Source organism: Phocoena sinus, chromosome 16 (assembly GCF_008692025.1).
Source record: "Phocoena sinus isolate mPhoSin1 chromosome 16, mPhoSin1.pri, whole genome shotgun sequence".
Classification (NCBI taxonomy): Eukaryota; Metazoa; Chordata; class Mammalia; order Artiodactyla; family Phocoenidae; genus Phocoena; species Phocoena sinus.
The window spans coordinates 54,665,064-54,686,685 of record NC_045778.1 but is presented as its reverse complement, the minus strand read 5'-3'; the positions used below and the strand labels follow the sequence as shown (position 1 = coordinate 54,686,685).

General features: G+C 47.1%; 1 protein-coding gene across 1 annotated transcript; it reads right to left on the bottom strand.

Moving 5' to 3' along the window:
- Positions 1-1,857: 1,857 nt before the first annotated feature.
- PGAM1 (phosphoglycerate mutase 1) lies at positions 1,858-9,067 on the bottom strand. Its single transcript, XM_032608199.1, has 4 exons — positions 8,802-9,067; positions 4,620-4,894; positions 3,743-3,923; positions 1,858-2,952 (listed from the first exon to the last, which is right to left on the bottom strand). Exons 1-4 carry the CDS (start codon positions 8,938-8,940, stop codon positions 2,783-2,785), a joined length of 765 nt encoding a protein of 254 aa, XP_032464090.1. The 5' UTR covers positions 8,941-9,067; the 3' UTR covers positions 1,858-2,782.
- Between the last annotated feature and the right edge of the window lie 12,555 nt (positions 9,068-21,622).

The following is a 21,622-nucleotide window of genomic DNA, read 5'->3' as shown; positions in this document are numbered from 1 at the left end:
AAAGAAGAACATTTGAAACAACTGGGTAATGGCCTTCTGATTTGCTGCGAACCCGGTTAGATTTTTCTCACCCTTAACCACGCAATATTGTATTACATGTTTGTTAGTTGTGTGCGTGTCTCCCCTACTTACCTTAGCTTTAAGGGCAGCATGCTGTCTTCTCTATCTTCAAATCTCCAGTACCTGGTACTGTGATTAACACGTAGCAAATGCTCAATAAAATTTTTTTGAGTGTACTCATAGCTGACTGAATAGCTATGCCCAAACAGTGATTGATATGTAGTCATGGTGATATTTGTTAATCTAGAGACAGGGAGGATATACTTTCTGTGCCTTGGAAAAGTGGTTCTCAGCCTGGGTTAGGTGAACTTCAAAATTGCCTGTAAGTGGTAAAGGGGTAGCAGGGGGAGTGCAGGGGGAAAAAAAGACTGCAGGTGCCCTAGCTCTGCTCACAAATCTCATGGTTGAACCTGTGGGTGTTAAGGGTTTGTTCAGCTCCACAGGTGATTCTGATGTGCTACTCTGGCTAAGAAACACTGTCTTGGAGGGATAGTAGTTGTTGGCCTCCTAGCCATAATGGTAAATGAGGATGGCTTTCTGTTATTTTCCTGCCCATAAGGCAGGAGTTCTAGCCAGGAGTCTAAGTTGCAAGGAATGGAGACTGCTGTAAACTCAAGTGATGTCAGGACATAGAGTAGTAGTAATCAAAGCTGATCCAGCCTGATTTGGGTGAAGAGCACTTGATCAAACAAAATTACCAACTTCTGGTCTAAGATTTAGTACAAGCTAAGTAAACTAACATCCCACCAGGCTACTGGAGACTTAAATTACTAAAGGTCTTCCTAGGATTAATGTGTAGATCAAATAAAAAACTAAACTTGAAAAGCAAGATGCTTAAAAGTACTTAAATTTTAGAATAAGAATCTTTGATTTAGCTGCAGTAACATTCATCTGGGTTCCAGTACTTAGTAGTGTACCTTCTGGCAAGTTTCTGTTATCGTTTTCAGCATGTTTCCCCTTCTGTAAACTAGGGATGCCAGCCCTTTCAGAGGTTGTCAAGATTGGAGATTATGTAGGTAACGTACTCACCCAATGGCTAGCATAGAGGCACTCCATAAGAGCTTTATAGATGGTGTTGCTTGCTCCTACTAGAAGAGAAAGGCATTATGGGCTTTCTCATGTTCCAGTGATCTTTTCAAAGGCCTTAGAGAAAAGGTAAACGTGAGTAGTGCCCCTTCCCTATTACGTATATAATTAGTCGGCCCTCCCTATTCATGGATGTGAAACCTGTGAATACGGAGGGCCAACTGTACTACTTAGTTTTACATAAGGCACTTTAGCTTCTGTTAGTTCTGGTATCCACAGGAGTCCTGGAACCAGTCCCCCACTGCAGAGACCAAGGGATGACTGTGTATCCCTTTTCTCCTGCATGTGTAACTTTTGAGGATGTTAATTAGTTGACTGATAGGGTTAAAATTTTAGGGGCCAAAAAGAAAGGTGTGAATCAAGTTTAAAAGTTACTAACAAAAAAAGGGTTGGCTTTTTTAAGTCTAGTAAACAAGCATTTACCTTACTCTAAAGAGGGCATAATAGTTTCAGAATTTGATTTTCCAGTGTTCGGTAACCAGCACCACTGAGCAAGAGCTGTAGAGAGGCAACAGGAATACAGAGTTCAGCTCTCCAACACTGAAAACCCAATGAGATACATGATACTTGGACCAGGCTATGTAAAGTTGTGACTGGTTGTCCTAAAAGCTCTTAATCTGTCATACAAGGACTTGGGTAATGAGAGACATTTCAAGTTGAATGTTTGAGTTGATTTCCTCAGATAAGACATACCACACATGACACAGAAAATATTGCACATCACTCCTTTATCATACTGACCTGGAAAAAAGATCTACTACAGTTATGCTCAAAGGAGTACTGGGCCTAAGTGGTGGGCCAAGCAACTGGAACATGATTCAGAAATCAGGCACAGTGAAAGACACACTTGGATGTGATCAAGAGGCATTCCGCTGCCATAAAACAATAAGGCGGGGGAGGGATTCTAAAACACACAGCAGGATGAGCTCCTACACCTTAGGAGTCAAGAAGCTTATCCCATGACGGTGTAAGGAATGGCTCATTTTCTGATGACCACATGTGGGAATATTTCAACCGCCACTAGAAACCCCAGAAGGGTTTTTTTTTAATTTATTTATATATACATATAAATTTTTCTTTTGTAAAAGTAAATGCAACACATAAACATTCAGGATTGATCCCAATCTTTTGGAGTCAGGGAGGAAGTGTTTGATTGAATCACCATGCAGGTTACATTCATCTTCCACTGGAATGACTAGAGCCCCCAGTCACCTGAAAAGAACAGTGCCCAGCTAGCCTCTGGGAACACAAATAGGCACTCTTGCTTCTCCTCATTGGTCACACCTTGGCATGGTTCCTCCCTATCCCCTACTCAAGCAGGTCCTTAGTAATAAACAAACCATTAGCAACGCCCCGCCCCAGTTACTACCTCTCAACGCTCTTGGATAAGTCTTCCCTTGGCTTGGACTGAGGACCATGTCCCAGAGGTGCCATTCTGACTAGACTGTATGAAGGGAGTGGGTGCAAGAGAGAAAATGGCTAAAATGAAATTGGGAGCCACTGCTCCCCATCCGCAGCTACAGCTTAAGATGCCTAACAGATGTCGTCAGTGTGACGTGTGCAGGGGAGAGGTGCAGAGGAATGGATGGGCTTGGGAGGAAGGGTAATCCTTGGGAAGGTAATCTGCTGCTCGACCTCACTTCTTGGCCTTGCCCTGGGCAGCCACAGCCTCCATGGCTTTACGCACGGTCTCTTCATCACCCAGGAACTGCACTGGCTTGATGGGCTTCAAGTTCTTGTCCAATTCGTAGACAATGGGAATGCCAGTCGGCAGGTTCAGCTCCATGATAGCCTCCTCGGAGAGACCTGAAAATACACCCCGCTATGATCAGTCAAGCAAGATATGAATCCACAGACCTCTCCAGCGTTGCTATTCATTCTCCAGGTTGGGAAACAGGTCCTCCAAGGACTTTCGTAGGAATTAAAACAAGACAACCTTTCTGGTATTTGTCATAGCAGTAATGATCTGTGTTATAGTAGATCGCTCACCCAAGGAATGCCCCCGTAAGTTATTTCTCAGTCACTGAAAAGCAAGAAAAAAGGATGAAAGGTATGTCTCCCAAAGTGAGATCTGGAAGCCCATAGTAAAGCAGGACTATACATATCTCAAATGTCCTATGTAGTCCATCCAGGCTGCCAAAACTCAGCACATCTGGGCCTCTAGGCCCTTGGGTGAAACAATTTAAGATGCAAATTGAGATTCATCTGTGGAGTTGAACCAGGTTGTGATTAAGAAGGATTTTTATCAGCAGTTTCGACCGGTAATCCTAGTCTAGAGGTAGGCATCTCAAACTTCCATGTGTATCTGAATTACCTGGGTGATAGATGCATCTTCTCCATCAGGTCTGAAGTGGGGCCTGAGGTTCTGCATGTGTAATAAGCACCCAGTGGGGTCCGGCCGCCTCTGCTTCTGCAGAGGATGCTTTGAGAGACAAGGATAGAGAGTGTGTCTCTACTAGGAGACAATCTGGACTGTCTCTAAGGCTAGCAACATGTCCAGCCCTTTCCTGAAGGTCTCCTTCGTACTAAATAAGTCCAGATTAGTGACAGTTCTGCTTTAGCCCTCTTTGAGGGCCCCTCTGAAAAACGTACATACCCTCCAGATGCTTGACGATGCCCCGAAGGCTGTTGCCATGGGCTGCAATCAGTACTCGTTTCCCCTCCTTGATCTGGGGAACTATTTCTTCATTCCAAAAGGGCAGAGCTCTTGCAATAGTGTCCTTCAGACTCTCACAGGAGGGCAGCTGATCTTCAGTGAGGTCTGCATACCTACGATCCTAAACAACAAAAAATCCAAGCGTATCAGTTATTACCAGTTGCATCCATTCTGCCTATTCCTCATCCCCTGAAGGATCAAAGTGATGGGTGAAAGTCTCTCACCAGGGCACTGAGAGCTTGGGAAAGGGGATAATTATTATCCTGCCCCTCCCTCCCCCATTACCCTCCATAGGGAAGACTGACAGTTCAAAAGAAACATAACTTAGGAAAGGAGAAAAAAAAAGGCTACAAGGCTCTAACCAATTCACTTTATCTTGCAATTGGCTTAGGAAGGCCCTATCAGCTATGGATGGGTTTTTTTAAAACATGGCAGTAGATGTGAAAAAGGTATATTCTTTTTAGATAAACAACATAAACTCTTAACTAAATCTTTTAACAAGTGGAGGTCATTCCTTGGAGAAAGGGGATTACAATTAACTATTTTAGGGAATTCCCTGGTGGTCCAGTGGTTGGGACTCTGTGCTTTCACTGCCGAGGGCCCAGGTTTGATCCCTGGCTGGGGAACTAAGATCCCACAAACCCCACAGCCAAAAAAAAAAAAAAAAAAAAAGAAAGAAAAGAAAAAAGTAACTATTTTATCATAAATTAGAAACTCAGTGGGTCTAGGCAGACCCTAATAAAAGCTAAAACAGTGAAGCCCAGATTCTAACACCCTGGTCCTGGGTGGAGCGAGCCAAACCTCCATTTGTCCATACCTTACTGATGTTGCTATAGAAGGGATGGTCGGGCTCCATCGGAGGTGGTGGGACATCATAGGAGCGCCTCCAGATCTTTACCTGGGCCTCACCGTGCTTGGCAGCAGTTTCTGCCTTATTGAGGCCAGTCAGACCCCCATAGTGTCGCTCATTAAGGCGCCAAGTCCTCACCACTGGCAGCCACATCTGGTCAATGGCATCCAGCACTGTCCAGAGGGTCCGAATTGCTCTCTTCTGCACTGAGGTGAAGCAGATGTCAAACTCATAGCCGGCATCTGGAAATTATAAGTTCAAAGTGATAAGCTAATCAGGTCCACTCTAGAGCAAGAATTCTCTTTCTTTCTTTTTGGCCGCACCATGTGGCTTGTGGGATCTTAGTTCCCCAACCAGGGATTCAACCCGGACCCTCGGCAGTGAGAGCTGTAACCAGTGGACCACCAGGGAATTCCCTAGAGCCAGAATTTTCTTACATATAAATTTCATCACGTACAGACAACCCAAATGAAAATTATTTGGCTAAATATTTTATTTTGTACACCCTAGCAGGAAAAACAATATTCTGCCTTCGGGGAAGATAAAATTTGTTGATTTATGTTGCAGTTGACAATATACTTCCCAGTGGTTCCCCAATAATTCATCTAACCCAAGGCCCAAATGTACTGTCAACCAGCTAACCTGAGATCTGGGCTACTTTTCCTAATCCCCAGAGTGCTGTGCTTAAGCACACTTTAAGAATTTATTTGCTTTAATTCTTTCAAGGTAAAGATTCAAAAAACTTGGAATCTCTTAATAAATATAATAGCTAGTACTTATAGAGAGCTTACCATCTGTCAGGCACTGGACTGAGTACTTTGTATGTGTTTTATTTAGTCTTCATAACAATCCTGTAAGGTTACATCATTACAACCCATCTCACCAGGTGAAAATAGAAACTAGAGGAGTTAAGCAAACTATCCGAGCTCACAGCTATTACACAAAAGAGGTTAAAACCCAGGTTGTATGACTCTAAAATCTAACTCACAGGGGACTTCCCTGGTGGCGCGGTGGTTAAGAATCCACCTGCCAAAAAAAAAGAATCCACCTGCCAAGGCAGGGGAAACGGGTTCGAGCCCTCGTCTGGGAACATCCCACATGCAGCGGAGCAGCTAAGCCCACGAGCTACAACTACCAAACCTGCACTCTAAAGCCCGCGAGCCGCAACTGCAAAGCCCACGTGCTGCAACTACTGAAGCCCGTGCGCCTAGAGCCCGTGCTCTGCAACAAGAGAAGCCTGTGCACCGCAGCAAAAAGTTAGCCCCCGCTCGCCACAACTAAATAAAGCCCGAGCCCAGCAACAAAGACTCAACGCAGCCAAAAATAAATAAATACATCAATAAATTTATTTTAAAAAAATCTAACTCATAACCACCACCTCTAGCTATCTCCATAGTTTGCTAATTTCTAAGGATCCTGATGTTTGTATTTTAGTTAGAACTGTCATTTCTGATTGATAATTATTAACATACTTCAGTCCTCTCTAACCTCTGGTCTAGGAGAAATGGGATTTTGAACTCTCAACAATCAGGACACAGCAAGAGCTCTTAGAGGATGCTGATAAAACTAGTTTGTTGCATGAAATTATACCTTCCCTAGAGTATGGAAATCACATCACAACCTCTTCATCCACAGTTCCTTTCTGCTATTGTCAAATTACCTCACTATCCAGGGAATATAATCTACCTACGTCAATTGTTAAACCAAGTTTAAGAGAAGCCACTCATTGGAGAAAGAGCAAATGCTGTGCACTGTCTGATGCATTTGTAAATGGACCTCTCCTCCATACACAGCGGTTACTGAGGGGTGGTATCAAGTTATATTGGCCCAACCAGTAAGTTACAACTATTTGTCTTCATGTTTCACAAACGATTATTCTCCCTCCCACTTTAATGGGGAGATGGCCCTTTCCTTAAGTAGTGGACCAGGAAAACATTCCTGTTTTCTTCCATGAGGCTACAAGGCCCTCTTTGAAATTCAGCACAAACTTTCCTGCACATTGCCTCATGTTGAGATGGCCAACAGTAACTAATGAAATGTGAAGTGAATTTTCCTGCCAGCCGTTCAACTGAGAATAAGGCCAGTAGGAACTACACTGATGGGGGAAGGGAGAATTAATCACCAAGAAACTCACCACAACCCACAAGGGAAAAGACACAGATTTCATCACTAAGGCTCACTGACAAGTGCGAGTAGACTCACTTACCATCCCCTCCCTAATCTTATGGGGAGGAATGGCTCCCCAATAAAAGGGAGTCACTGGGAATTGAGTATCCACAGTGCAAGCCTCAGCTCCCATGCTGAAAAGCTATTGGTTGTTTCACTGCATTTTCCACTTGCAATGGAGTGCTGCACATCGGATACACAGGTCAGTCCCTGAGGAAAAGAGCAGTTCCCCTTACAACTCTTAACAGAGAACTCTAAATCCTCTTCCTTCAACTTGGCCATCAAACAAAAGCATAGTCTAGGCCACTCCCAGGGATGGGGTTAGCTGGTGTTGTGCAGTGTGGACTCCATCCGCCCCCCAGGAGCAAGACGGCATGGGAAAACTCAGTTCTTGGTAGCTTCCTCCTGAAATCATTCAAGATTTTATAAACCCTATAATACTTAAAGCCCTGGTGAATTTAATGTTATTTTAGGTCTTTTACAGTATTAGATTATTCATATGGTCTTCATCATTCAGTTTTTGCTTTTGGTCTTTCACTTTTTATTGAATCATCTGTGATGCCCCTAAACAGTTATTAAAATTTTAAATGGGATCTCTTTTGAAACTAATGCTACTAACATTTACTTAAAAACTGAAATAGGGTCTGTTATTTTAAGATATTACAAGTTAAGGCATTTGATCAGTCTTTAGAGGACAGCTGCAATTTGCTTTGTCCTAGGCTAGTCATCAGCAAACCACCACAGACCCATACAGTTCTTCCTGCCAGACAGCAGGAGAGAAAATGGCCTCCTTTACCAGCACTTTCCCTATCCTGGCCTCTCCTAACCGGTATGAGGTCACACCAGGCCATCCCAAAGTATTCACACACATCCCCAGCAGGATTACATTTCCCATACTTTCCGAACCTTTGCTTCATTTCTAAAGGATCTACAGTGAAGGCAAGAAGCTAGAGAGAGCAAACTGGGGCCAAATACCTGATTCACATCAGCCAGGAATCAGTGACCCTTTTTAATGGCTGCTGCTTTGTCCAGAGGTTAAAAGGGAGCAGGGAAGGATTGGTGGAAGCACCTCCTCGGTCCAGAGACGCTTTGAATTGCTGGCAGCAGGGAATGCTTCCTTATTAGCGCTTCAAAATCACAAAGAGCTGTCTGCCAGCGGGGGCAAGCCTGGGTAAGCCAGCTTATCTCATTGCCACTTCCACCTTTGCCCAAACAGCCTACCAGTTCCTCGCACTTACCCGGTACTCAACCCCAGAACAGAGGCCAGGGTGGCAGACTAGGAATAAGATGTGACCTTGGACAAGTCATCTTTCCAATCCTCACTTTCCCAACTAGAAAAGAGGGCCAGGGAGGGATGGGAAGGAGGGGAATAAAACCTGTATAATTTATAGGGCTGTGAAGAGGATCTACTCAAATCATTCATTTACTCAATTACATTTGTGGACGCATTTTGGACACAGGATTTGCGGAATGCTGGTAAACAGCATTCTACACAAGCACGTGGATGTCTTTGTACCTAGAGCCTGCTGGTCGTCCCCCGCCCCTCCCCGGCCCCGGGGGCCGCGTCACTCCCCCGCAGCGGGGAGAAGCATGTGGCCTGCCGCTTCACCAAGATCCCCAGCATCCTCTTGAGTAGACTTGGTTATAGCTGCTGGAAGACACCGGGCATCCCATTTAGCAACCCGTCCCCGAGTTACTAAGTGCTCGGACTAGGAAAAAGGGGACTTTCTCAAGGCTGTGTCGTGGAGAGCGCAGCTGCGGAGCTACCGCCCGGGTCCTCTTCCTGGCACTGCCCCTCACACTCCGCTGGGTGACCTTGAGCAAGTCGGTCCCCCACCCTGGGCCCATTTTTTCAACTGTAAAATAAACTTTTGGAGAGAAGGGGCTCACCGAGGGGGCGCGGGGGCGGCCAAGTGGCCCTCACCCAGCGGCGCCTGCCCGAGCCTTCGCAGCCCCCACCCACTGCCCCGGCCCTCTCCGCACCTCGCAGCGCCTGCCCACCGCGCTTCGCCTCCTCGTGCCCGGCCGGGCTCAGGTCGGCGTCGTACCAGCCGCTGAAGCGATTCTCCAGGTTCCACGCGCTCTCGCCGTGCCGGATCAGCACCAGCTTGTAGGCGGCCATGGCTGCGGCTCGGGGTGCGGCGCAGACTGGGGCTCACCGAGATTCCGGAGTCGCGGCCTTACCCCGGCCGCGCCTGCGCGCTCGCGCTCCACCGGCCCGCTCCCGCTCACTTGCTCAGCCAAATCTTTCCACTGGCTCGGGGCCGTCCTCCGCCCGCCGGATGTACGCATGCGCCCCGTGCGGACGCTGCAGCCGCCAGGGGGAGGGGGCGCCCTCCAGAACGCCAGGGCGCATGCGGCCTCCGTCGTCGGCCCCGTGTCCGCCGCGGTAGTCACGGAGCGCACGTAAGCGCCGAAGGGAGGTGGGACCTTCGGACCGTTCCCGGTTGTGCCCGCTGGCCGGAGTGTGGTCGTATTGCCGTTATTCATAAGCCCTTCGTTGTAATCAAATGGTCTTTTATCATTTGAATCGCGCTTGGCTCGGCCAGGTCACACTTTCCCATCCATACGCAGGGTGTGATTCACACACCTGTGTTACAATCTTCACTCTTCCATTTTATTCGCTTTGTATCTCGCTTAACCTCGCTCAGCCCCATCTGTAAATGGACGTAGTAAATACTTAGCTGGTGCCTATCTACCTGGAAGGTGCTCAGTAAATGGTGGTTGTTTCTATCTCATTTCCATGGACACTGATCTCCATAACGACACGGGTTCTGACCGCTGGTTCGAAAGCCACGCTCTTTATCTAACACACGGCCTTTTGTCCCACCTTCTTCTAGTTTCTCACAGCCTCTGGCCAGTGCTTCCTGGACCAACCACAGTGAAGCAAATTCTAGGCCGATCAAACACTCCAGGAAGAGAAGAGTTACTGCCTGTGCCTGCCCTACACCCAATCACAGTTTCAGTATCTGCTTTATCTGGACAGCTCTCTGGTGCCCATGCCCCTTTTCCTGGTTTATTTCAATCTAGCCACTTTATTGAGCACCAAACATGAATCAGGCAGTGGGCTAGGGTCAAAGATGGGTTGAATGTGTTTTCTACCCTTCATAGCAGGTGGAGTGCAAATAAGACCCACATGGAAACAGCTAACAATGAAATTGTGCCGTGTGCTATACTTTGACAGATTATAGAAAAATTTTCAGCATGCACTCGTAAAGCACCTACTACATGCCAGGCAGTGTTATGAGTGCTTTACAAACATTAGCTCATTTAATCCTCATATCCTCATGATGACCTTATGAGGCTAGTACTATTGTGTCCCTATTTACTGATGAAGAAACTGAGGGATGAAGTAATTTGTCTAAGGTTATAGGAACCAAGATTCACGCCTAGTATGGCTGGCTCCCAAGTCCACGCTTATCTGACCTACTACTCTCTGCGGCCTCCACGTATTTGTTGCATTTTAGGCATTTGTTGACTGAAGAGTGGGAAGGTTTGAGAGGCAGAGAAAAGGCACTTTGGGAATGACATGAACCAAAATACATAAGACTGGCTTTTAGATATGTCATCTACTGTTTGTGAAAGTTTAGCGTGTCAAGTGTTTTAATGTATTATCTCAACCTTCCAGCAATTCATATAATATAGGTACTATTATAGCTCCATTCCACAGATGAAGAAACTGAGGCCCGGGGAAATAATTTGTCCAAAGTCACAGCTCGGAGCAGAAGTGAAGAAGAAACCAAGATTCAAACCCAGGCAGGGCAGTGGCCTAGCGTGCACTCTAGCCACACCTTCCTCCTCTGCAGCTGGGAGAAGATGGAATTCAGGAAGGTGACTGGGATGCGGTCCAGCACTAAAAGCTGCACTTGGAGCTTACAGTCTCCCAGGGCTGCAAAGCAAGAACTGTCCTGGAAGGCTTCCTTGTTCAAGCTCCTGGCATGGCCCACATGGGGGACCTTGGAAGAATCCCTCTTTGGAAGTTCTCCCTCTGGTCATTCCTTCTGCTTGGTCATCCCAGTACTGATGCCCAGGCCCTCCCAGGGTTTTTCACACCAGCAAATAGCCATAAATAATAATAATGTATTATTAATAATAAATACTATTAGCAATGTGATCAAGAAGACAAAAAAGATTTAATGAGGTACCGATTTAGAGCATATGAATCTGAGGGTCTATGGACAGATTTTCTCTCCAGGAGGTTGCCTGGTAAGGGATCCCTTCCCCACTGGGATTGGAACTGAGCAGATAACTAGGATACTTTGGGCAGGAGGCCAAGGGCTTCTGTGCCACCAGCCTTGGGAAAGAGCCCGGGAAGTCCTACTTTATTGCTTTCACCAACCCCTTCTGCCTCCAGAAGGGATCTCTCATCTCCTTGGAGTTCTGAGGAGCTCTGATTAACTCACAGCATATCTACCTTGGAGCATCAGAGATTTTTTTATGTATGTGTCAGATCCACTCAACTAGAAACTCCTTGAGGGTGGGTACTGCATCTCTATTTTATACACCCATACACAAGCACTAAGCATGATGCCTTTGCCCATGGCCAACTCCCTGAGTGTCCTTGAGTGTCAGAGCTAGGAGAGACCTTGATAATTCTCCACTGCAAGTCCCCACCTCCAGCCACCTCCAGTCCACATGTAACAGATGAGGAAAGTGAGGTGAGCCTTTCAAAAGCACAGGAGATGAGCAGGGGACTGGGTTCATAAGTGAGAAGTCAGAGGCAATCCACGGAGAAGGGCCCCAGAGTTGGAGCTTGCTGTGTCAGGGAAAGGCAGGAGCCTGGAGAAGTCTGGAAAAGAAGGGGGCTGGGGGGAGCCACGTGAGGACTGTGAAGGCTTTGCAGCTGGAAGCCAGAATTCCTGGGCAGAGATTGGGATTCATTCAGCATCTACCACAGCATCACAAATCTGGGAAGAAGCTTAGAGCCTATCAAACCAAGATTTCTCAAATGACAGTAAAGGGTAAGGATAAACCAGTGTATGTTGCCCTCTACTACTTTTTTTTTTTTAAATCTTAATTGTTATCTCTCCTGAACACAAGACACACAGACATTTGTCAGGGCTGATCCCTGGGCCCTTCTAAAGAAGTGGGTGGATACAGGAGCGCATTCACATAACCTGAGAACGGAGCAGTGTGAAGGCTCTGATCACAGCTTGGGGGCAGCTTGGGGAACAGCCTGAGGGACCCACTGCACAGCTCCCAAACAGGTCACCTCCTTCCCTCCCTGCCCGGCAGGGAGCAACGATGGCCAAATAAGCCCTCCTTCCTGCATGGCGCATGGGGGTGGGGGCCTGTGCTCCAGAGCCTTCTTTACTCTCATCTCCTGGTCAAGGACATTCATCAGTGACAGCTCTCATCTCTTCCTGGGGCCCCCAGCCAACCTCTAATCCCTGAACTCTTAGGGCAGACAGCCTCCCTTCTAGCTCAGTGCTCTAATTCCTCAGGCCTCAGGGAAATTCCCAGGACTCGAACAGCTTCCAACCACCAAGCTTGTTGGTTCAGCTGCTACGAAAACTCAGATAATCAGTGATCACAGCCCTATTGCCCCCGCTTGTCCCTTAAAATAATAAAGGCCTCTCTCAAGCTTCCCTTCCCATTTATTTTTTTCTGCAGAAGGGTAACGCCCTTATCAAGTACCAAACATTCAGTGAAGGACCCGATTTAGAATCCCCGTGGGGCGAACCGCGTTTTCTACTGGGTGGAAGGTGGGGCGGGCGGCTGCCGTTCAGCCCACAGGACTCCCCATCAGGACGTCTTTATTTGTTCAACATCTTGCAAACTCATCGCGTGATGCTCAGATCTCCCCAGCTCAGCTGGTACCTCAGGAGGAGAGGACTCCTGCCTTGGAAAGTGAGCCCAGATGATTGTGGCTTATGTCTCAAGACTCTGAGCTTCTAAGAGAGGAACTAGGGCTTCAAGGAAGGGTAAAACACATGCTTCACAGCCTTCTACAGTTGCCATCTGAAGATAGAGCTGGAACTGGCTGGAACTGGCTTCCTACAGCTCCCCTGACAAAACCCTTTCTTCTCCAACCTCAAAACCCAGCTTCAGACTTGAGTGTCCAGCCCAGCCATAGTAAAAACCCTTCTCCAGGGATTATGGAACTCTCAGTCTCTGAAAAGAAACCACCAGGGGTGCACGAGGTCCTCTGCCTCTAGGCCCTGTGTGTAAGAACTATGATGATAAAAATGCTCAAAACAGGGCAATAAGCCAACCCGTCTATTCTCCTTCACATCAAACTGTTTTCCCAGTTTCCCAAACATAGACTCCTCTGTTTCTTTGGATTAAATTCTAAGTGTAAAACAGACATCTCATTAATTTGAGATGTCTGTTTTTTGTGATTAGCAGTAAACTTTTGATGTTTGACTACATGGGTTTTTTTTTGGGGGGGGGTTGTTTTTTTGTTTTGTCTTTTCAGCAAACACGATTATGTATCCTGGCTCCACCCTTACCTTCCCAGAGCAGTTCCTCAGAGCTATCTGAGAGGCTGTCTCCCTGGCTATAGTCCTCAGTAAGGTGCCCAGATAAAATTTCATTCACTCCTAGGTCTTATTTTTGACTTGACACGTGACGTTCCCCCAGGCCGGGACCTTCCCCTGCTATACAACTAATTTCCCTTGTCCCTTATTGGGATCACCCCAGGCCCAGGATTTGGAGGGAGATGACAGAAACTGGACCTTATTGCCACTGCCTGGACCAGGCAGGTGTCTCGCCCCAAACAGCCCCTAAATTCCTCTGGAGATTTAACCCCTTGAGAAACATGGTCCATCGTTAAAGTAAAACGCCCCTGTGGGGGAGGGGTGAATGGTTTAAGCCAGCTGTCACTTGAGGAAAAAAAAGTTCTCATACCCCAAAGACTGTCCTGTTGCCATGGCAACAAGTAACCACCCCAAAGGGTGTTAAACCATTTAAGCAATGATAACTCATCTCCCTTTAATTGAACAACGACAGTTTGCCTCAGTGACCACTCTTCTGTAAGCCAGCCAATCAGCAACAGCCACACTTCAGTTCACCAACCAATCCCTAAAGTCTCCCTTCCCTAAGCATGCCCATCACTGACCTTCACACCTCCCAGCACCGCATAGCGGGTCACTCCCCTGCTCCACTCAAGGAGATTGCCCCACAGACAGTGCTCTGTCTTCCTGAAGTAAGTCAGAGATTCAGCTTCTTGTTTCAGCTATTGAGAGGTGGTGTCTTCCATAGACACCCTCCACTAATATTCTGGAATGTCACCTCTCTGGGAGTAATTTTTCCTCCTTTCAAGGGCTATTGCTAGTCTCTATGATGTCTTGGTTAATTAGAAAAAGACCAACCCTTCTTCTAGACAAGGCTCCAATGAAGATGGGATTTCAGATCCCTCAGCTGGGAAACTGAGCAGTCCACAGTCTGCACAACTGCACACTGCAACCCTGCTCATCCCTCATAACTGGTCAGTCAGTGAGTGCTGCCCATTCCACCTCCTAAATATACTTTTCAATCTATCCTCTCCTCTTTGCTCCCACTGCCACTGCTTTGGTGTCAGACCTCATTCTTTCTTGCCTGTACTGGTGCAGTAGTCTCTAACTGGCACCCACCTCTAGAGCAAACATGTTATGGTACCCCTAGCCTCTGTGCCTTTGCAGCTGCTGTTCCCTTGGCCTGACCCATACCTCTAACTTTCCTTTCAGGTCAACTTCAAGTCACTGTGCAGCTCCAATGTCACTGCAATGGACTGAATGTTTACGTCCTCCCTAAATTCATCTCTTGAAATCCTAACCCTCAATATGATGGCAGTAGGAGGTGGAAGCTATAGGAGGTGATTAGGTCATGAGGGCTCATGGGATTAGAACCTTATAAAAGAAAGCCCACAGTGTTCCCTTGCCCTTTTTGCCATGTGAGGACACAGCAAGAAGACAGCAGTCTATGGATCAGGAAGTGGCCCTCACCTGACACTGAATCTGCCTGTACCTTGATCTTGGGCTTCCCAGCCTCCAGAACTGTGAAAAACAAATTTCTGCTGTTTATAAGCCACCAAGTTTATGATATTCTGTTATAGCAGCCCGAATAGACCAAGACTGTCACTTTTACCTGAAAGCTGTCCCTGACTCTCCTCTGAGGCCTGCCCACACCCAGCCGGCCTTGAGGCTCCCGTCCTCCTGGGTGCACCTGGATGATGGCACTGATCATCACCACCAGGTGTTTTTGCTGCCACCCCAACCAGCCGGCCTTGGGGCTCCCGTCCTCCTGGGTGCACCTGGATGATGGCACTGATCATCACCACCAGGTGTTTTTGCTGCCACCCCAACCAGCCTGTGAGTGCTGGATGTGAGAACTAGGCTACTTTCATCTCTTTGTAACCAGCTGGTCATGAGGCAAAGGACTTGAGAGAAAAGTAAGTTACAATTCCAACTCTACCATTTAATGCTGTTGGGAACTTAAGCAAGTTACTTGACTTTCCACAGCTTTGGTTTCTCCATCTGTAAAATGTGGATAATGATGTGAAAGGAAAATCAAAATGGAGTCAGTGTTGCTAAGACAGCACTCTGAAATGGAGCTGGGAGGCCTCTGAGGAAGTGTGACTTATGCATGTCTAGGCCTGGATAGAAATCTGACTTCTGAGCACGTATTACCTTAATGCAGGCATCCAGGACATCTGCCCAATGTTCCAGAAACTCAAGGTATTTATCAGACCCTTACCATAAAGCACTTGTGACAGCCTATCCCTTAAGGACAAACATCTCCTTTCTTGTGCCAGAGTGCAGCCTGTGGCTTTTGCCTTTAAAAGCCCCTGACTCCCTTCCCTGGAACACTCTTTAGGTTTCACCCAAATTTGTGTCTCTAGAATTGCAATTCTTAAGAACAAAATAAACTCTCCCCTTATTTGCAGCCTTGTATGTCTGTGTGTGTGTGTTTATTGTTGTTATTGTTGTTTGGTTGACAATAATAACACCTCCTGCACAGCCTGGTTGTGAGGACTCAGCAGGATCATGAGTGTAAGATGCTTCCGAAACTTCCTATTAAAATTCAGACCCCTGGGACTTCCCTGGTGGCGTGGTGGTTAAGAATCTGCCTGCCAATGCAGGGGACATGGGTTCGAGCCCTGGTCCGGGAAGATCCCACATGCCGTGGAGCAGCTAAGACCATGTGCCACAACTACTGAGCCTGTGTGCCACAACTACTGAAGCCCATGTGCCTAGAGCCTGTGCTCCACGGCAAGAGAAGCTATCGCAATGAGAAGCCCACGCACTGCAGCAAAGAGTAGCCCCCATTCACAACTAGAGAAAGCCTGTGCACAGCAACGAAGACCCAACGCAGCCATAAATAAATAAATTTATAGAATAAAGTTTAAAAAAAATTAAAAAAAAATAATTCAGACCCCTTAGCCTGGCCCTCAAGGCCAGACAGAATCTGTTCCCAATCTACCTTGCCAGTTTTACTTTCAAAAACTCACCTTCTGGGGCTTCCCTGGTGGCGCAGTGGTTGAGAGTCCGCCTGCCGATGCAGGGGACACGTGTTCGTGCCCTGGTCTGGGAGGATCCCACATGCTGCGGAGCGACTGGGCCCGTGAGCCATGGCCGCTGAGCCTGCGCGTCCGGAGCCTGTGCTCCGCGACGGAAGAGGCCACAACAGTGAGAGGCCTGCGTACCGCAAAAAAAAAAAAAACAAAAAAAAAAACCTCACCTTCTCATCAAAGATAGCCCTCTGATGGTGACTTACCTGGTGGCCTAGAGGGTAATACTCCACGCTCCCAATGCAGGTGGCCTAGGTTCAATCCCTGGTCGGGGAACTAGATCCCACATGCATGCCGCAACTAAGGAGTCCGAATGCTGCCACTAAAGATCTTGCATGCTGCAACTAAGACCCGGCGCAGCTAAAATAAGTAAGCAAATAAATAAATAAATAAAATATTTTTAAAAAAGAAAGAAAATTAGTTACATATCTAAAGTTCAGCTTATTAAAAAAAAAGAAAGATAGCCCTCTGACAGCCCCCTTATGAGGGGACATCTTCTTAGACCCCCCCAAAGATTTACCCAAACCTCTCTTGTGCCTCTAGCTGAGCTCAGCTAATGTCATGTATTCATTTGGCAAATAAATGTATTGCACGCCTACTATGTGCCAGACACTGTGGTGGGCTCTGTGACACAAGAGTGGACCAGAGGGACTTCCCTGATGGTGCAGTGGTTAAGAATCTGCCTGACAGTGCAGGGGACACCAGTTCGAGCCCTGGTCCAGGAAGATCCCACATGCCACAGAGCAACTAAGCCCATGCGCCACAACTACTGAGCCTGTGCTCTAGAGCTCGTGAGCCACAACTACTGAAGCCCGTGCACCTAGAGCCCATGCTCTGCAACAAGAGAAGCCACTGCAATGAGAAGCCCGCACAAAAAAAAAAAAAAAAAAAAAAAAAGAGTGGACCAGAATGGTCCCTGTCCTCAGGGGGTTCACAGTCAGCGGGAGGCAGAGAAGCAAAATGAAAATCTTTTTTATTTTTTTTATTTTTGGCTGTGTTGGTTCTTCGTTGCTGCGAACGGGCTTTCTCTAGTTGTGGCGAGCGGGGGCTACTCTTCATTGCGGTGCGCGGGCTTCTCATTGCAGTGGCTTCTCGTTGCGGAGCACAGGCTCTAGGCGTGTGGGCTTCAGTAGTTGTGGCATGTGGGCTCAGTAGTTGTGGCTCGCAGGTTCTAGAACTCAGGCTCAGTAGTTGTGGTGCACGGGCTTAGTTGCTTCACGGCGTGTGGGATCTTCCCAGACCAGGGATTGAACCCATGTCCCCTGCATTGGCAGGAGGGTTCTTAACCACTGCACCACCAGGGAAGTCCAAGATTGACTTTATGGGAATCAGGATGCCAGGTAGTGGTGATCACACTGCCTCTCCTTACCCAGACTCCCTTCTGCCAGCCATGGACACCTGCTGTCAGGTGGGAAGAAAGGGTGGACTCCACCTTGGAGACAGTTCTCCCTTTGAGCAAGAGCGCATCTGCCATGCGCAGACACCGGTCCTCTCTACACCGGAAGGGAAACACGCTTTCTCTTTAGTACACCCAGCCATTCACTCGTGCCCCTGTGCCAGGCATGGTGCTAAGCATTTGGCACGTGTGATCTCATTTCAGCCTCCAAACAGCAGCCCCATTTTCAGATGAGGAAACTGTGGCTTAGAAAGGTCAGCTGCCTGCCCCCAGGCACACCTAGGATGTGGTTCCAAATGCAAGCTTGCCTAAGCCCAAAGCCTGATTGTTGACACAGTTCCAGCAGTTAGGAAAATGCTCTGGAGCAGTTGCAACTCCACTGCCTGGGTCATGATGGGCTGCCCAGGGTGACAAAGCCCTTCTCCCCCCACCAGAGCTTGAGCCCTAAGTCAAACATCCAAACCATCGCTTCCTCTTTGTTTAGGGCAAGAGGCTGAGCATCAACTTCTGTTTCCTCCTGCCTAGTGTCATAACAGATTACAGCCCCAATGACCTAAAAAAGGCCTTCCTGCTGGCCCTGGGCTCAGTGCTTTGGACGCAGAAGCCCTGTTCCTTCCACATGAGCCTCAAAGAGGCTTTTAAGAGCAGTGGCTACAGGGGGTGCTCCTTGGCTAAGAGTTGGATCTCCCAGCTTTTGCCCATTGATCGCCTGTGTGACCTTAGGGGTGTCACTCAACTCTTTGGAACCATGTCTCCCCATCTGTGAAGTGAGGACACGTGCTCTGTCCTCCTCACTTAGATAGTAGCTGAGAAGCTGTTTTGTTACTCAAGAAGAGTGTTTTGCATTATAATAATGAGCTCACATTTATTGCCTTCTCATTATGTGCAAGGCAGTGTTAAGCACTTTTGCATGTGTTACCTTATTTAGTTCTCATAAACCCTATGGGCAGGGTAGGCATTCTTATCTCCATTTTACAGATGAGGAAAACTGAGGCTCAGAGAGTAAGGTGACTTGCTCAAGGTCAGACAGCAAGTGGTAGTACTTGAATTCTAACGCTGAGGGTCTGACTACAGGACCCATCCTACAAACGTGCGTGGTCCTTATTAGCCATATATATGTGGCTAGTCATGGAGATGGCTAATGCCTCTGGGTGGAACACATTGCTGGAATTCAGGGTTGAGGTAGTTAGTCCTTCACCAAAAAGGTGAACCCTGGGGTGAAGGGTGGGAAAGAGTGTGCTCAGGACATCTGGATGCCTCTTGTCCCCTCTCCTGGCACCACATGTCTTCTTGAGGAGGCCCTGAGCAGATGCCTCAGGGTGGAGGGCCGGCAGGGAGGCTGTGGACCTCCAGTGCTCATTCTAGATTGATGGTTCATCCAGGGGCTGTATCCAGTCATGACGCAGACTCGGTTTGCAGGCCCGCAGTGTCTGCTGTCTAGGAAAAGGATAGGAAGGCTGCCACTACCCTGGACCTTTTCATCTCCGCATCTGATTTGCAAAACCCCAGCGGCTCAGCCATTATTGCTGTTTGCAGCTGTCTCTGGTAGGGTTTTGGCTTTAACTGCTTGTTTGCAGAGCTCCCTCTGGTGGCAAAAGTGCACCATGGCACCCTTTACAAGGTACCACTAACAACATTTACGGAGCTGTACGCATTTTGAGAAACATACCTTTCGCATTGAAACCACAGAGAGAGTAGCCCAGTGGGTTCAGTAGTATTATTACCACTTTACGGAATATGAAATGCAGACTCAGAGAGGTTAAATCCTTGCTCCGTGTCATGTGGAACGTAAGTCCAGACTCGAACCCAACACTTAACGTCTGTCTTCTCTCAAGTAACTGTCTCCACAACTAGGCCTCTGGTTGCGAGCACCGGCTTGCTTCAATAGTTTCCAGATTTGTCTTCCTCTTCCTCCTCAGGCCACCAGTTCCTTTTTCTCAGACTTAAAATCCAGCTCTCAGCCTGTGTCCCGGAATGGGGCCCGATGGGAGGAGCTGGTGGTGACCCGTGCAGCTGAGTCAATGCTCAAATGCCTTCGCTGCCTTTGCTGCAGTGACGCTTTCTCACATTAACAGTCTGGATGCTTCCTCTGCTCTGTGTGCAAGGACGACTTTTTATTTGTAGTAAACCAGTGAAGACTAATATATACACAGAAAAGTGCACAAATTATAAGCTCAATGAGCTATCACGCAGTGAATACATCCATGTAAACTCCCTTCTGATAAAAAATTAGAATATTACCACTGTGCCCACTCTCAGCTGTTACCACCATGAAAAGTGCTATCCTGATTTCTAATACTGTAGATTAGTTACGGCTGGTTTCGAGCTTCAGGGGAGCCAGTGTGGCTGGTGAGGCCCCTGGTTCATAGCTAGTGCCTTCTTGCTTTGTCTTCACATGGTGGAAAGGGCTAGGCATCTCTTTCATAAGGCACTAATTCCTTTCATGAGGGTCCACCCTCATGACTTAAACACCTCTCAAAACTCCATCTCCTAATACCATCATCTATGGGGGTTAAGATTTTAACATTTGAATTTGGGGGTGATGCAAACCGTCATTTCATCATTTTGTAACAAGGGGGAAAATTCACACTGTATCAAGTGAAGGAAGCAGAATGCAAAATCTTTGTCAGCTTCTGGTTCATTTACAAGATGGACTCATTGAAGTGTCTTACTCAGTGAGAGCTAAAAAAAAATGTTTGTAAAATGAATGTTTAAAGCCTAATCAGCCAAAAGCCCCAGGATCAAGCCTTAGTCTGACAAAATCATATTTACTGACTTGAATTGAGGGAGGGAATTCTGGAGGAATCTTGGAGTGCTGCTCTGCAAGAGAGGGGAGGAAGCTCTTTTGTAAAGTTTGGGCTCTGGCTAAAGGATTCTGGGGAGTGTCTCAGGGGAGTGGGAATCTGGATTGCTTTCTGGTTCTGAAGTGGAATTAGGAGAAGAGGATATTAAGTAGGTGGGATTGAGTGCTATCATGAGGCAAGGGTGGTTTAGCAAGTGGGTATCCACAGTAATAAATGAAAATAGCTAAGCGTGTTTAGACCATCACTGCCTGCTTTTTTCTCTTTCCAACCCAAACTAGTTTTCACTCCTCAAGTCTGGCCAGGTCTTAACTCTTTTTTTTTTTTTAATTGAAGTATAGTTGATTTACAATGTTGTGCCAATCTTTCAAAGTGATTCAGTTATACACATACATACTTTTTTAAAAAATTAATTAATTAGGCTGTGCTGGGTCTTTGTTGCTGCACGTGGGCTTTCTCTAGTTGGCAGCGAGTGGGGGCTACTCTTTGTTGCGGTGCACGGGCTTCTCATTGTGGTGGCTTCTCTTGTTGCGGAGCACGGGCTCTAGGCACGCAGGCTTCAGTAGCTGTGGCACAGGGGCTCAGTAGTTGTGGCTCATAGGCTCTAGAGCACAGGCTCACTAGTTGTGGCGCATGGGCTTAGTTGCTCCGCGGCATGTGGGATCTTCCCGCACCAGGGCTCGAACCCGTGTCCCCTTAATTGGCAGGTGGATTCTTAACCACTGTGCCACCAAGGAAGTCCCCATTTTAAAAAAAATATTCTTTTCCATTATGGTTTTTCCCAGGAGATTGGATATAGTTCCCTGTGCTATACAGTAGGATTAACTCTTTCAAATAAATTTGTTTCTACGCTTAAGTTTCGAAATTAGATTTTTAAAAAATAATATAAATGTACGTTTGTTTTTTAACCTGCAAAGGAATTCCAGTTTTATAAGACTCATTCCTGGGTGGGATAAGAAGGGTGGGAGGGAGACGCAAGAGGGAGGAGATATGGGGGATATACGTATATGTATAGCTGATTCACTTTATTATAAAGCAGAAACTAACACACCATTGTAAAGTAATTATACTCCAATAAAGATGTTAAAAAAAAGACACTCCTGTGGCCAAGAACCCT